General features: G+C 43.6%; 1 protein-coding gene across 1 annotated transcript in view; it reads left to right on the top strand.

Annotated features, from left to right (window-relative positions):
• tmprss6 (transmembrane serine protease 6) overlaps positions 1–16892 on the top strand; it is a gene marked incomplete at both ends in the record, with an annotated part of 89362 nt that overhangs the window by 44481 nt on the left and 27989 nt on the right. The window contains 6 exons of the mRNA XM_084318332.1: positions 3293–3360; positions 4345–4535; positions 7359–7566; positions 9937–10070; positions 10656–10768; positions 15848–15957. Of these exons, the coding sequence (XP_084174458.1) occupies positions 3293–3360; positions 4345–4535; positions 7359–7566; positions 9937–10070; positions 10656–10768; positions 15848–15957 (824 nt within the window). The remainder of the gene's footprint in view (positions 1–3292; positions 3361–4344; positions 4536–7358; positions 7567–9936; positions 10071–10655; positions 10769–15847; positions 15958–16892) is intronic.

The following is a 16892-nucleotide window of genomic DNA, read 5'->3' as shown; positions in this document are numbered from 1 at the left end:
GAGATGGAGCAATACATACATGTAGTGAGCATATGCATACATGGTGACAGTAGAATCAAAGTATATAAGAAAATTGTGAAATTTAGTAATAGACAGAACTAAGAACTACTGCAAGGATGAGATACAAGACAATGGCTCAGGGCCATTATGCCCCCGGGGGCAGGAGAAACCACTCAGAATTGGTCAGGGCAGAGCAGGTAAGGTTCAGTGCTGCAGGCCTGACAGAAGGCGGTATAAAGCTGTTCCATGGGACCGGTTGAGACAGAGACAGAGGTTAAAAAGGTTCTCCCATGTCTGCAGAAAAGCAGACATGGGAGCAAATAGACATCCTAACTAAACTAGACAGATTAATCTAAAGGTCAGTCCCCGACCAGGTGAGATCAGGGTAGGTTGAAGGAGAGAGAAAAGATGGGTCTTAACTCATTGGTGGCCAATAACGAGTAAACTCGTGTTTCACCGCCAACGCTTGAGCGCCAATAACGAGTAAACTCGGTTTTGGATCCTTTGATCTTTTTCCTTTGATCCCCGTTCTAAACTATCATCCGGATCACTCTAGCCGCCCCTGTATTTTCCCAAGTTGGAATTGCAATGCCAATCGAATCTCACCAGGTGGCAGTATCGCCTACCTTTTGAACTCTGATCGAAAGGGATCAGTAGAGACAATGGCTAAACTGGACTATCAAGACTCACTCTGAGGGGAAGGAGCTCTTGCAGAGCAATTGCTCTGAGATCTGCTTGCCTCAAAACCTATAGCTTCCTGTAAACACGTGTAATCACATATAAACGAGTAATCGTGATCGCCGATGGGATCATTGGAATTATTCTTTTTGGAGTACCTTCTGGCTAAGGTAAGGACCCCCTATGTCTATTTTACTGAACCTGAAACATGTTTCTGTAATGATCACAGTGTCCTATTTTACCGGACCTACACTAAGCATTTTCTAACGATCGCATGTTCGGGTTGATGATTTTGTGAAGGCACATGTGTACATGGTATATACCTTTGATTTGGGAGTATTTGGGGTTTCAGCGGATCAACCAGAACGATTTGGGCTTATTGCATATAACGCCTTTTATCTCGCGATCTATGGAAAAAGACTGGATTATTTTGGAAATGGCCGATGTTTAGCGTGTAATAAACTACAAACTACAGTGTGTAGAAACAAACTACTATGTTGAACTATAAATAGTGTCTGTCAAATGAGCCATACTATTGTCTCCATAGCTATAATATAGAATATACAATAGCTCCGCAAAGATCGTGAAATATCGTGAAAATGGTCAAGAAAAGCTGGCGCTAGAAAGTACAGATGGGGAAAGCTTGTGGCCATGAAAGAGTTAAGCAGGGATTTAAAAGCTTCGACAGAGCAGGCGCCCCTGATGATGGCAGGTAATTAGTTCCACAGGTAGGGAGCGCGGTAGACAAAGGCTCTGTGGCCCCGCATTTGGTGAGCGCAGAGCACGAGCAGGCGAGTATCGAGAGATGAGCTCGGATTGATAGAGCGGTGCAAGCACATTTACAATTTTGTAGGTGAGGAGTAGCACTTTAAAGTCAGATCTGGCTTGAATAGGAAGCCAGTGTAAGGCGGACAAAATTGGTGTGAGGTGATCAAAACTAATTTTGCACGAGTTGAAGATTTTTGATGCATGAATTAGGTAGGCCTGAAAAAAGTGCGTTACAGTAGTCTAGACGTGATGAGAGAAAAGCATGAATTAGGGTTTCAGCATCAGCCAGAGTTAAAATGGGGCGAATTTTTGCAATATTACGAAGATGGAAGAAGGCAATTTTGGTGACATTTTTTATATGTGCTTTAATTGAGAGGGAGGAATAAAAAATGACTCTGGGTTTTTTTTATGGTGGAGCTCTGAGATACATGACAAGTATCAAAGTTGAGGGAGATGTCCTCAAACAGGCCTCTGTGGTTTGAGGGGCCAACGATTAACATCTCAGTTTTATCTGCATTAAGGAGTAGAACGTTTTGCGATATCCACTTTTTAATGGCAAGCAGGCAAGCCTCAAGATTTTGTAATTGGGAGGAATCGGTTGGCTTAATAGGTATGTATAATTGGGTGTCATCAGCGTAAAAATTTAAGTTTATGCCAAATTTGCGTATGATATTGCGGAGGGGTAGCATGTAAATTGGAAATAACAAAGGGCCCAGAACAGAGCCTTGTGGGACAGCTAATGTAATTATATAAATCACATTTCTGGTATTACAGGTAATACAAGTTTGTTACCACTGACTGTATTGTACCATCCAGTCTATAATAATAAACCAATCATTCATTCTTGCATTATTTAAATACATGGATTTCTCTAAATCGTCAGCGGGCCAGCTACACACCAGAGTCTCCCTGCTTGCTAGTGCCTCCTTTCTCCAAGAAGCTACTGCGAGCTGTGTTTTTAGCCGCAGTTTGAGTAACTAGTCCAGCACTTTCAGTTTCACTGGCCTCTGCAGCTGAAGATGTGGTTCTGACTGGTGCTTGAATGGAACAGAGAATTTGATGCAGCGTGGATCTCGAAGAGTGAGAGTCAAGTCCAAGCAAATTTCTCTCTGCCATGCCTTTTATAAACATCCTCTTCATATGAAGACATCATTTCTATCACAAGTTCTGTTCTGTTCTGCAGTGTTTCTGCTGCTCAGCCATTTGGCCTATTTTACCTACTTAGTCTACTGTGTTTTTAAGACATGAGTTAATTCATCTAAATGCTTATATTTAGATCAAATGCTTTATACATTATGTAAACCTTTATTCTTACACATTGCATTCAGTATTACTTTAGTCCTGTAAAATCGTCATGCTGTCATGAACTTTCTTTGAGATGTGTGAGTTTTATTTGGATATAACTGTATATAATTGTTATGGCCTACATAATTTTTTTTAAATTATATATAATAATAATAACTTTATTTATATAGCACCTTTCATAGATGGATTGCAGCTCAAAGTGTTTCACAGCCAATAGCATAACATTAACATAACATTAGCATACAGTTGACAGAATAAAAACAATGCATGAAGTGCAGACATAAGAATAGGTATAAAAGACAATAAAAATAGTGCAATGTAGAAAGTGCAGACATAAGAATAGGCATAAAATAAGTACAATAAGTATAGTGTTGCTCGAAAGCATGTGAACCTCCCCAGAACGGCCAGTCCCCCAAACACCCCCCCACATCAATCCCCACCACATCCCCATCCAAGACACACCCACTGATGCACGTCATGACCGAAGGAAAACACAAACATATATATATTATATATAATATTCTCTCCCTCTGGCTCTCAGGTGAGGAGGACAATGAAGAGCTCAGACCTGTCTCGGTACTTCAACTCCACCAGAGTGTTTGCCTTTGGGTGCGTACATCTGTCTGACCAACATGGGAGTATCCCCCCAGATCATTAAGATCTTGCATGGGGAGTAACTTACCTTGTTTATACATACCCAGCCCTTTCAGATTTCAGCTTGTTACATATCCAACCCATCGAAAAAGAACGATTGTGTTTCGATAGGACATAGACCTGTTCTCTGTCCATGTCAGACTCGGTGTGCGCGCGCACCAAGGGGGCAAAAAGGAACGTAATCCTGGTCAGAACAACAGGGAAGACTACAATATATTAGCATTTGTTAGCCATGCTAGCAATCTAAACCATCAATCCATGCCAAAGCTAGATATGTAAAAAGTGAAGGACTCACACCATGGTTTCTCCATAGAGCCACGCCGTACTTTTTTTTAGCACAGCAGCTCTCAGTTGGTATTGCTGATTGGCTGGAACACGGTATGTTTGTATACAGCGAACAGGTCTATTTACTGTTACCGCCAGACGCAGGATACATTCGGGCCCCAATAGTTGCAAAAGACGGTGTTCTAAAATGTATATTAGATTGTAATTGAGTTATTTTGTGTGTCACATACACAAAAATGGGCTTACAAGACACATAAACAATAAGTGATCATATAGACCAAGATGGCCACAAAAAATGAAACAAAACAAAACATAATAACAAGCTGTAAAAAATGTACTTCAATTATATCAATTATATAGGATATAATGTGTTTTGTCTCAAGTGCCATGCTTTCTCCAAACATCCTGCAAGACTGAAAATCTCCTCCACAAAAAACTAACTCAACATACAATTCTCAGACTGCCAAAACAAATCCGGATTTACGAATTGAACAAGGAGGCAGTGAAAAACAAAATGAAATTCATCCTCCACCACTCCCAGATCACAGAGAACACACAACCGCTCCTCCTCAGGTGTACCTTGGAATCTACCCACTTCCACTTGTAATAGTGCTTCTAGGTCTTTATCTCCATCTCTCCATTTTGTTCCTGCAGGGAGGGGAGCGTGGTGGCCCACTTCTGGGTGCTACTGTCCATCCCTGGCAGCCACGTCGAGGAGGTCACATTGGAGAGGGTCACTAGGGGTCTGCAGGAGGGCCTGGGGAGGTACCGGGTAGGGGAGGACGAGGAGGAGATGGCCAGCTACGGAGAATACCTTCTACATCTCCCCTCCCTCTCTGTTATTGGTGAGAGAGAGAGAGAGAAGGAGAGAGAGGGAGAGAGAGAGAGAGAGAGAGATGAGAAAGAGAGAGAAAGAGAGAGGGAGACAGAGGGAGAGACAGAGAGAGCTATCTTAAAACCTTTGCATGTAAACTAGAAGCACTCTTGACAGTGGGACACTCTAATTTGTACAATGTGGATTTCACAGAAATGTTTCTCAAAATGAATATACACTAGCACTTGAATGGTGGCTGGGTGGCGTAGCGGAGATTGCGCTCGTCACCAATGCAAGAGACTCCGGTATCGAATCCCAGTCTCAGCATTGCCTTCGGCTTGGGCCGGCCGTCGTACTGGCTCATTTGGCAGAGTCAGCGCGTGGAAGTCGATGGGTGGGGATTGGACGTTTTGGACAGCGACCACCACAGGTCGGTTGGGAGACGCCTGCACAGCAGAGACAGGAAGTGGCGAGGGTAGTGTGAGCCTCCCATGCGTTACACCTCGCCAATGAGAGTCCGCGCTGGCAGGCGCAAAGATGTGACAGGCTGCCTCCTCGTGTGCCAGTGGGGGGCATAGTCAAGCAACGTTCAAGACAGGGAAGGGGAGAATTAGATACACGAAATTGGGATGGGAGAAAAATAGAAAATAAGGAGAAAAAGTGGATCAAAACACTTTTGAAACCTTCAAATCCAAAATTGTATTCACTAATAACTAGGGGTGTAACGGTACGTGTATTCGTCCCGCGAATTTACGGTACGGCCGTCACGGTGCGGTACGCTCAACCATACGGAAAATATGGTGGCCAACACACACACACAGACGCCACGCTTCGCCAACACACACACGGCGCGCGTCGCTAACACACACGCCGCGCATCGCCAACACACACACACACATGCCGCGCGTCGCCAACACACGCACACGCGCCGCGCATCGCCAACACACACACGCGCGCGCTCGCCAACAAACAACAACAACATTCTCCCCCGCCGGACTCACGCTGATCAAATAAAAAAAATAAACATACTTTTTCGGACTGATCATCTGAGCTCCTCTCGACTCCAGTTGAACTGCTATTGTGTTTAAATCCAAATAATCCTCTGCCATTGTTGTGAAACATGTCATCTGTTCTCTAGTATTCAGTCTCGTGCAGTTAAATCCTCTCTAGAAGTGAAAGTGAAACTTACCAAGCCTATAAGTTGTCAAAGGGGCATTAGGCAATTCATTTACTCTGGATGCCTGAACACCAGTATCACTGACTACCACGGCAAGCCTATAGAAAATTATTCTATTTAATAATAATAATTATAATAATTATCATAAATATAATATATAAATTTAATTAAAAAAAATATTTTTAATTAAAAAAACTAATTATATTAACCCATTCCCTGCCACCACTTTGATCATCTTATACCATTCTCTGCCAGTACTGTAAGTCTATGGAGATGTTCACATTCTTTGCAGGGCTATACCTTTTTTAATTGTATTGCTAAATTGACATTACTATGGCCCATTCAACATCGATTACCTATCGTTCAGGATGTAGGGACGTTTTACTTTTTCATTCACACATTCATACGAAAATACTGTCTAGAGCAGGGGTGCCCAACCGTTTTTGAACCAAGATCTACTTTTTAATTTACCACCTAGCCGAGAGCTACCAGCCAAAATTGTATATTGTAAGCCGTCATTTGAGGCTTTATAAAAACAGCATAATGAACACAAATCTGTCAGTGCCGAGTCCGACCTCATCTTAAATAACAAACAGCATTGCTTGTTGTAGTTAACAAGGAGAGGCAGAGTTGATTTTGCAAAAAAAAAATAAAAATCTTTTTTTATAATCTAATTTTATTAATCGAGATCTACTTGAAATCAGCCCGCGATCTACCTGTCGATCGCGATCGACTGGTTGGGCACCACTGGTCTAGAGTATAAATATGTTTTTATCGTTTTCTGCAGTATTTCCCAGAACGTGAGATATAGGCACAAATGCATATAGATCATCAAATGCAGTTTGATACCGATCGACGCTATATAAAAAATTTCAACTGTACATGGTCCTAAGGGTTATGACTGATCATGCGCGGGTGAACGGAGGGGGGGGGGTCGTTTATAATTCCGTGATAGTCGTTAGATGCTTCATGTAGTATGGGTGATATATTGATCAGAGCAGTTTGTATCGAAAATGATAAACAAAAACGCTGAAACTCACATCAGTCTCCTCGTATCGTTGGGCGATGAGAGTGGAGCAAACAGATCCCAGTTATGTGGTGGGGATCTAGGCGATCCATTTCCGGTTTGTATATTACTAATACACGCCCAAATCATGTCGATTATTGAGTTATGGCAAAGATCCATATCCACGGTGTGTGTATTGAGTCCCGGGACGCTAAAACGAGTGGCCGGACGGAATTAGGGGACGGACCGAGCTGCAACGGGCATTTCCGGTTTGGCAACTCGCCGATCAGCCACCAGGTGGCAGTATTGAAGCGTTGCAGAGTTGTGCTGAGTCCATCAGCATCTGACAAGGCTCTGTGAGTGGAATATGAATACCATGGCGAAAATATGAAATTATGATCAGAATCACGTCGTACGCCGTTATTGGCAGAATTCGCATGAACTTGAAACCCGTCGTACGACGTTATTGGCGGGAAAAGGGTTAATAATAATAAAAATAATTTTTTTTTCTGTTGTACCGAACTCGTACCGAACCGTGACCCCAATACCGAGGTACGTACCGAACTGTGGCTTCTGTGTACCGTTACACCCCTACTAATAACTAGAAAAACGTGATATGAAACATTTCATGTCCAGCTCAGTGTGCTGACCTACCCCTCCCTCTGCTCCAGACTGTTACCGCTACCACAGAGTGGCCTCCGGCGGCCACCTCGTGGTCCTCCGTGGCCCAGACGCACAGCGCTCATCCTGCCTCTGGCACATCCAGGCCTCCCCTGGCGCCCAGCTGGAGCTCCACGTGAAGTGGCTCTTACCAAAGTGCAGGGACAGACTGGTGGTGTACGATTCACTCACGCCGTCCGACGCTCACCTCATTACCTCGTGAGTTGCACTCACACTCACACACTGCACACTCCATGTGCAGTATAATAAAGATAAAACAAATAAAGATAAAACAATCCACGTGGAGTATAATAAAGAGAGAACACTCCACATGCAGTAGATAAAACATTCCACATGCAGTATAATAAAGATAAAACACTCCACATGCAGTATAATAAAGATAAAACACTCCACATGCAGTATAATAAAGATAAAACACTCCACATGCAGTATAATAAAGATAAAACACTCCACATACAGTATAATAAGGATAAAACACTCCACGTGCAGTATAATAAAGATAAAACACTCCACATACAGTATAATAAAGATAAAACACTCCACATACAGTATAATAAGGATAAAACACTCCACGTGCAGTATAATAAAGATGAAACACTCCACATACAGTTTAATAAAGAAAAAACACTCCACATGCAGTATAATAAAGATAAAACACTCCACATACAGTATAATAAAGATAAAACATTCCACATGCAGTATAATAAAGATAAAACACTCCACATGCAGTATAATAAAGATAAAACATTCCACATGCAGTATAATAAAGTGAAAACACCCCACATAGTATAATAAAGATAAAACACTCCACATGCAGTATAATAAAGATAAAACACTCCACATGCAGTATAATAAAGATAAAACACTCCACATACAGTATAATAAAGATAAAACACTCCACATGCAGTATAATAAAGATAAAACACTCCACATGCAGTATAATAAAGATAAAACATTCCACATGCAGTATAATAAAGTGAAAACACCCCACATAGTATAATAAAGATAAAACACTCCACATGCAGTATAATAAAGATAAAACACTCCACATGCAGTATAATAAAGATAAAACACTCCACATGCAGTATAATAAAGAGAAAACACTCTACATGCAGTATAATAAAGAGAAAACACTCCACATACAGTATAATAAGGATATACACACACAACACACACTGTACACGCTCACACACTAGCAGCCACTTTAACATGAGCACACACACACTCATGCTGCACACGCTCACACTTATGGTCACTTTACAGAAGGAAAGGTCACTTTAAGAATGGTATAGTATAGCTTGAGATTGTAAAATATAGCATTGTATAGCAGTGTACATAAAGACCCAGTGCCTCATCCGTAGCTAACAGTGTATTACACTACCACAGGACCTAGCATGTCCTACCATGCTCTGTAAATAACTCATGTACAGATACCGATATGCCCTACTTTGTTACTTGTTATTGCACAATGTCATTCTATTGGATTCTTATTATATATTACTATTGTAATTATGCACATCGTTGCGGGCAAGACCCCCCGCATTTCATTGTATACTTGTATGCCGTGACAAATAAAACTCTTGTATCTTGTATCGTAAAACACTCCACGTGCAGTATAATAAAGATGAAACACTCCACATACAGTTTAATAAAGAAAAAACACTCCACATGCAGTATAATAAAGATAAAACACTCCACATGCAGTATAATAAAGATTAAACATTCCACATGCAGTATAATAAAGTGAAAACACTCCACATGCAGTATAATAAAGATAAAACACTCCACATGCAGTATAATACATATAAAACACTCCACATGCAGTATAATAAAGATAAAACACTCCACATGCAGTATAATAAAGAGAAAACACCCCACATGCAGTATGTTATGAGTTTCACTTGTGTAGCAGCTAACACTAACTCTTTAGCCAGTTTAGTTATCAGAATAGCTCCACAATCACCAGAATGTGTTCTCTGAGTCACATAAACGAAGCCATTGCCTGTCTGCCTTGATGCTGCTTTTACTCTGCCGTGATGATAATGTTCTACATTTAGTATATGCAGTCTTTTTGTTTACGTTTAGCAGGCAATTCTCTTTATATGCACTGCTCAATCCACTCCTCCAGGTGGCGCTACCACAGAGGTCTAGCACTTAATGTTAACGCTACTCCCACTAGCTGGCTGGCTGGCTTGTTTTCAGATGCGTAGTGATTCTGAATTGTGCAAAGGAATTAGACATAATAGCCATGGTCTGATATACCACAACTATGAACCAATTGCTTGATTTGAGCTACCCATTTTATAGCAGCCACTATCTCCCTCTCTTCTCTCCCTCTCTTCTCTCTCTTCTCTCTATCTCTCTCCTCTCTTTCTCTTCTCTCTCTTCTCTCTCCCTCTCTCCCCCTCTCCCTCTCTATCTCTCTCTCCCCCCCTCTCTCTCTCTCTCTCTCTCTCTCTCTCTCTCTCTCTCTCTCTCTCTCTCTCTCTCTCTCTCTCTCTCTCTCTCTCTCTCTCTCTCTCTCTCTCTATCCTCTCTCTCCACACATCCCTCACTGTCCTTCCTTAGTGTGTATGGCGGCAGCAGACATGAGCGAGTGGTGCGTGTCTTGTCTTCGAGGGACTGGATGACGGTGGTGTGGAAACAGGGTCTATACTACAAAGACACCTTCTCTCTGTCTGCACAGGCCTGGGACAGCCGGGGTGAGATCCTGACCAGTCCACCATTCAGCTCAGCCTTCAAACATACTGTAGTGATGAACACCGTTACTATGATGGACTCCACACACCTGGATCAAATGTAGTCCTATAGGCTCATTTTCTTTTTTTTTTCTCAGTTGGAGATTCCCATGGGAAGATAATGTTCGTGTCAGACCAGGATTAATAATCCTAGTTTTTTCAAAGTGTCCTGATACAAAACCTCTTATAATCACCCTGCTTGTGTGTTTGTTCTCTCTCTCTCTCTCTCTCTCTCTCTCTCTCTCTCTCTCTCTCTCTCTCTCTCTCTCTCTCTCTCTCTCTCTCTCTCTCTCTCTCTCTCTCTCTCTCTCTCTCTCTCTCTCTCTCTCTCTCTCTCTCTCTCTCAATTCAAAGGGGCTTTATTGACATGGGAAACATACGTTTACATTGCCAAAGCCTATACTATGTAGGAAATCGAAAGACTAACGTTTAAAGTAAATTGAATTGAGAATTGTGCAAACAATTCTAATAAAGATACAGTATATGTAAGTATAGATAACTTAGTATGAACTTCAAGTGAGTTCTCTCTCTCTCTCTTCTCCCTCTCAGAGTGTAACTCCAGTATTGGATTGGAGGCAGTGCGGGGCGTCCAGGGGAGCCTGCAAACACCGTTCCACCCCAGTTACTACCCCCCTGACACCAACTGCACCTGGGAGTTTACTGTAAGCGGTAGTGGAAAGTAACTACGTATTGTTTTACTTAAGTACAATTTCGAGCTACTTGTACTTTATGACTATTTTCATTTTAGGGAACTTTATACTTTTACTGCACTACATTTATCTGAACCCATCAGTTACTAGTTACTTTGAAGAAAAATATTTTGCATAGAAAACATGGCAAAAATTTATGAATACAGTCAGGGATATACATTCTAAGATATGTATATACATTCTAAAATATACAGCCAAAAATATACAGTAATATACAGTAAAATGTAGAGTAATAAATGTAAAATTGTAAAATGTCGATTTAAAAAGTAAAAGTCCAGGAAGATTATGCCAGAGTTGTACTGTAAGTAAGTCAAACATCAGTAAAAATACAAGAAGAAACATGTGAAGAGAAGAATAAAACATAAAAATTCATGAGCAAAAGAAAAAAGAGGAAAAAAAGACATAAACAGAAAGAAACTGTTATGGGATGTGGTGGTTGCGGGACCCAAATTGTGCAGACAGAGTGCGAGGAAGCAGTCAGGAGACGAACGTTCAAAGGAATAGGTCTTTACTGAGGTTCACAAAACATGACGCACGACTATTACACGGACATGAAAAAACAAAAGACTAAACTAGACCTAACCAGAAAACACGTACTTAGACAACGAAATGAAAGAGGACCAAAACATGAACACTAACATACACTTACTGAGACAAGCAAAGAAACAGGTAACGAACACGAGAATTGAGCGTAGGCTCACAGGAACAGAACATAAACTCCGACAAGCAGGGCTGAATACATACAGAGGCTCAAAACGAGCTGAGTTGCCAAAGCACTGATACAAGATAATGCTCACACGAGCTGGGTTACGAATACTGATACAAGGGTAGGCTCCACGAGCTGAGTTGCCGAAGCACTGATACGAGATAATGCTCACACAAGCTGGGTTACGAATTACTGATACGAAGGTACGAAACCGTAACAGAAAACAATGAACGCGCGCCGAACACAGGCAGGGTGGAATCATATATACTAACACTGATTACCAAACAGAAACAGCTGGGGAGACTAGGATACAGAATTACCAATACACACACTAGGAAACACAAGACTAGACTAGAACAATATTACAATAGACAGAATGAATACAACACAGACCAGGACACTAGACTAATAGGGCAGGGATATTACAGACACATAACAATAGGCAGCATGATTTGAGAGAACAAAGCAGAGGCTAACATGACAGAATAAATAAAATGAGACATGAGCAGTAACGCCGACCGGGCACCAGATGGTGCCAGATGATAAATGTTCATGAGCAAAGCCTTGTGACAGGCGATGGAAACGAGAATGTTCAGAATGTTCAAAATGTCCAAAATTGTCAAAATGTCTCTTGACCACAACAGTACCCCCCTTCCAATGGACGGCTCCCAGACGGCCAAAAAGACCACCCGGGAACGGGCAAGGTGGGGGCCTGGGGCCCCGAAACAAAACAGGGAACGAGACCGGGCCGAAGGGGGTGAGGACAGGGGGAGAACTGGGTGGGTGTGTGTGTGTTAGCAACGGAGACAGGGAACTGGCGAGGGGGGCCGGAAACGGAGACAGAGGGCCGCCGAGGGGGGGGCCGGAAACGGAACAGGACCAGAACGAAGGGGGCGAGGACTGGGAGATGTCTGGGTGTGTGCGTGTGTGTTCGAAACGGAGACAGAGGCCCGGAGAAGGGCACCAAAAACGGGGACAGAGGCCCGGTGAAGGGGGCCGGAACAAAGGGGCGAAGGCGATAATAATAATAATAATGATGACTTGGATTTATATAGCGCTCTTCATGGCACCCAGAGCGCTTCACAGAGTCCATTATTCGTTCATACACAGTCATACCGGTGGTGGTAAGCTACAATTGCAGCCAGAGCTGCCCTGAGGCAGACTCACGGAAGCGTGGCGAATAATCAACGCCTACGGCCCCTCCGACCACCACCAACATTCATTCACATGCATACACATTCATACGAGGCAAGTAGGTTAAGTGTCTTGCCCAAGGACACAACGGCAGTGGGATGGACATGGGCTTGAGCGGGATTCGAACCACCAACCCTTCGATCATTGGACGACCCGCTCTACCCTCTGGGCCCCTCCAGGTGTAGATCTCGGGACTGGGCGAAAGACCCCAGACGGGGGTCTCTCCCGGCGTAGACCTCGGTGCAGCCCACGGCGTAGAGAGGCGGGACCAGACGAGGAGCCGGGACCAGTCGAAGAGGCGGGACCAGACATGGAAGCAGGCCAGGGTGCTGAGGTGGGACAAGATGAGGAACCGGGACCAGACGAGGAGCCGGGACCAGTCGAAGAAGCAGGCCCGGGTGCTGAGGTGGGACCAGACGAGGAGCCGGGACCAGTCGAAGAGCCGGGACCAGACGTGGAAGCCGGACCAGATGACGAGGAAGGGCTGGGCGTGGAGGCCGGGCCGGACGTAGAGACGAGACCAGATGAGAAGACCGGACCAGACAACGAGGAAGGGCCGGGCGTGGAGGCCGGGCCGGACGTAGAGACGAGACCAGACGAGAAGACCGGACCAGACGACCAGGAAGGGCTGGGCGTGGAGGCCGGGCCAAACGCGGAGACAAAACCAGACGAGAAGACCGGACCAGACGAGAAGACGGCGGCAGGCGACTCCCCGGGGACAGGAGCAGGAGCATGACCCGGACCGGACGTCAGGATTAGCTGGATTAGGAGGAACGAAACTGGCATGTGTGCAGCGTGTGTGTGTGCATGTGTGTGTGTGTATGGAGTATGCGTGTGTGGTGTGTGTGTGTGTGTGGTGTGTGTAGCAGGTGACTCCCCGGGGACGGGAGCAGAGGCACGACCCAGACCAGAAGTCAGGATCTCCCCGGGAGCCAGAGACGGAGGTGACTTCCCGGGGACGGAAGCCGCAGCATGACCCGGACCAGATGTCAGGATCTCCCCGGGAGCCGGAGACGGAGGTGACTCCCCTGGGACGGAAGCTGCAGCATGACCCAGACCAGACGTCAGGATCTCCCCGGGAGCCGGAGGCGGAGGTGACTCCCCGGGGACGAGAGCGGAGGCACGACCCGGACCAGAAGTCAGGATCTCCCTGGGAGCCGGAGACGGAGGTGACTCCCCGTGGACGGGAGCCGAAGCATGAACCGGACCAGACGTCAGGATCTCCCCGGGAGCCGGAGGCGGAGGTGACTCCCCGGGGACGGGAGCGGAATCACGACCCGGACCAGAAGTCAGGATCTCCCCGGGATTATATTATCTGCTCGTGACCCACACACACACGCAGCCCTTACAATATGTTGTTGTTTTTTACGTCTGTACTAGTCTTAGCTCTCAGACAATTTGAGAGCGCCGCCAACAGCGCCACGGATAGAGACTGAGAACTGTCTGTACTGATGGAACTTAAGTAATTAGTTATTTGAATTCCTGAAAAGATTCTGTGATGTGATTATATATGCCCTGGGTTTTGTATTGAGTTTTCCAAAATAAACAAATATTTTTCTGAAAACCAATAAGCAATAATATCATTGTATAGGTCTAACTGAGCTGAAAACATTGATCGGTCACATTGCATGAAGCTCTGTGGCCCATATATGAATGTTGATATGCTACATATTATTGATCAATATTCATTGTCTTTTATTAGTATTTCAATGTTTTGGGGAGATTTATGTTTTTGTAACATGGCTGTTGGCTGAAAGAAATAGTGTTTTGGAGTAAAATTACCAGTAAACAGTCAACATGGAAACGGTACCCATGGCCAAAACATTTACATCATCTGAGTATACCTTTTTAAACGGTATCATAAATGTTGTATTTTTTATGTATTGTCATCACATTTACAGTTACATTTGTAGTCAAGGAGTAGGAGAACACATTCAGTTGCATTATTATCCATGGGATATTGGTTATAATTGTCATATTGCCTTTTAAATTAAGATTATGTACCAGGCGAGGGTAAAAATATGATGTTTTCCTTCATTCCTCCATTTACTCTGGAATGGTAATATATGTGGGTTTACACTGGATTCATATGTCCTAGCTTCAGGCACGTGCACACATAGAGCCCAAGGGGTGCTTGAGCACCTGCCTTTTTGAGCCTCATAAAAAAAGTGCCAGAAAAAAAATAAAATAAAAAATGTTTACCGTTAGGCCCTTCCAACTGAAAAATTTCAGGATAGAATCAAAATATTAGGTAAAGAGAGAGAGATGCCCCATATTCCATTGCAGTTTGCACGGCCTCCTCAGCGTGCCTCTCTGCGGACCTATATATTTTATGCATAGCGTGGGTGGTGATGATGATGATGATAGAAACCGCTGTGGTGCATACAGTTGAATGCTGGTATTACACTCATTGAGGGACACGAAGAAGTCAAGTCTGATGGGATTTGGGAATCTAAAATACAAATCGGGATTGGAATAAAAAATGCATTTATATTAAACAATACAGAATATACAGCACTTCTTGGGGTCTGTAGGGTAAGCACTTATTCCCTCCCCCCTGAACATTTATGGAACATGTATGGGCCTTTTAAGTCAGTGATAAAAGTGTCTTTCAAGGATAAGTGAGCTCCTGCACTGATTATTATAGTTCAATATTCAATATTTGATCACCAAAACCCCCCAAAAAGCATAAAAAGCCCCCCCCCCCCCCCCCCCCGCCTGAAAAAGGCCCTTAAAAATCAGGCTCGCGCTAGACGCGCTCGATTCAAACACACACAGGTATAGTGCTCTTTTCAGCCTTTGAGCACCTGTCCCTCTAAAGTCTTGTGCACATCCCTGCCTAGCTTGTTACCTATCAAAGGAGACCAGAAACATGCATATAGGCCTTATGGTTCAGGACAGGAGCTATCATGATTCATTTGGGGCATGTAATTTCAGACAGGAGGCGTGAAACATATGGTTGGTAGTAGTGTTATAAAATATGTGATAGCACACGTTTGGAGGCAACTGCTGCATTGCTATCACATCTTTAGCAGTAGCCCAAAAATCACTATGAAAGTTAATCCCCCAAGATGGTAACGACCGACCCTACTGGCTCACGGCCTAAATCAATGTGTGTGTTTCTTGTCCAGCTTCCCAGTGCAGGGTATGGTCTGGCTCTGGAGTTTGAGGGCTACCGGCTGAGCAGAGCCAACTACAACCAGGTGTGTAACCAGGGCCAGTGGCTCATCCAGAATCGCAGGTAAATAAAACACTCAGCAAAATAAAAAGTTACAGTTACACGTGTTGACCAATAGAGGGCACTAGCCCCACATGTGCTCCAGCTAAATTGACACATCACTGAATGATGGGTCTACCAAGTGTGTGAAGTGGATTTCCCAAGCTATTTCGGTTCTGCTCTGATCAGAACCGGGTTGCGTTAGTACTCTGCGTTGTGATTCAATACTATTAAAGCTCTGGGAATCACTTCTCTTCAAACTGAGCGGTGCAGGCAGAAGGAATTTAGGAGGAAAAAGGTTACATACCAGTTGTTTAATCAAAGTTTAAGAGTGTATACAAATTACAATAAGAAAATGCTATAGTTGTGATCACAAACACTATGCCGTGAGTGATACAACCAGACTAAAGAAGAGAATGCTAGTTGTTGAGTTGTTGAAAGTCTCTGTTTGATAACAAAGACTTGGTTTTCCCTCCAAGAAGTTCCTTGTCCTTGCCGCCTTGCTTTGTGGATGAGATGGTGGAGAGGTCTTGTCCTGTGGTTGGGTTGTTCCAGAGTCCTCTTCCCCCCAGCACACCTCATTATATCCCCAAGGCCCAGTGTCTCGGAGTTGATGACATCATCACATTCTTTCCTCCAATCCCAGGTCTGCTAAGCTTGTATTTGAAAAATAGGGGTTTGGCTTAATAGCCCAACCCCCTTCACATAACTGCAAACGGAGGCTGTCCTTACATAGTCAACAATATATACTGTCCTTTGTTTAATACTAACAATCTACCTTAAACATTGCATTATTTTCATTTCCTAATATCTATATTTGAATTACAATTGCCCACATAAACACAGATATATTTCTTTATCACTAAGTCTACTGACTTTCAGAAAATATCTAACAAATCTAATCATTCTGTTAGCTTAATAGAATACAAATCAATACATAGAACAATCAATTAATCATA

The sequence above is a fragment of the Notolepis coatsorum genome (assembly GCF_963971535.1).
Source record: "Notolepis coatsorum genome assembly, chromosome: 7".
Taxonomy (NCBI): domain Eukaryota; kingdom Metazoa; phylum Chordata; class Actinopteri; order Aulopiformes; family Paralepididae; genus Notolepis; species Notolepis coatsorum.
Note: the sequence above shows the minus strand (reverse complement) of the source record. Positions and strands in the feature narration are given on the sequence as shown.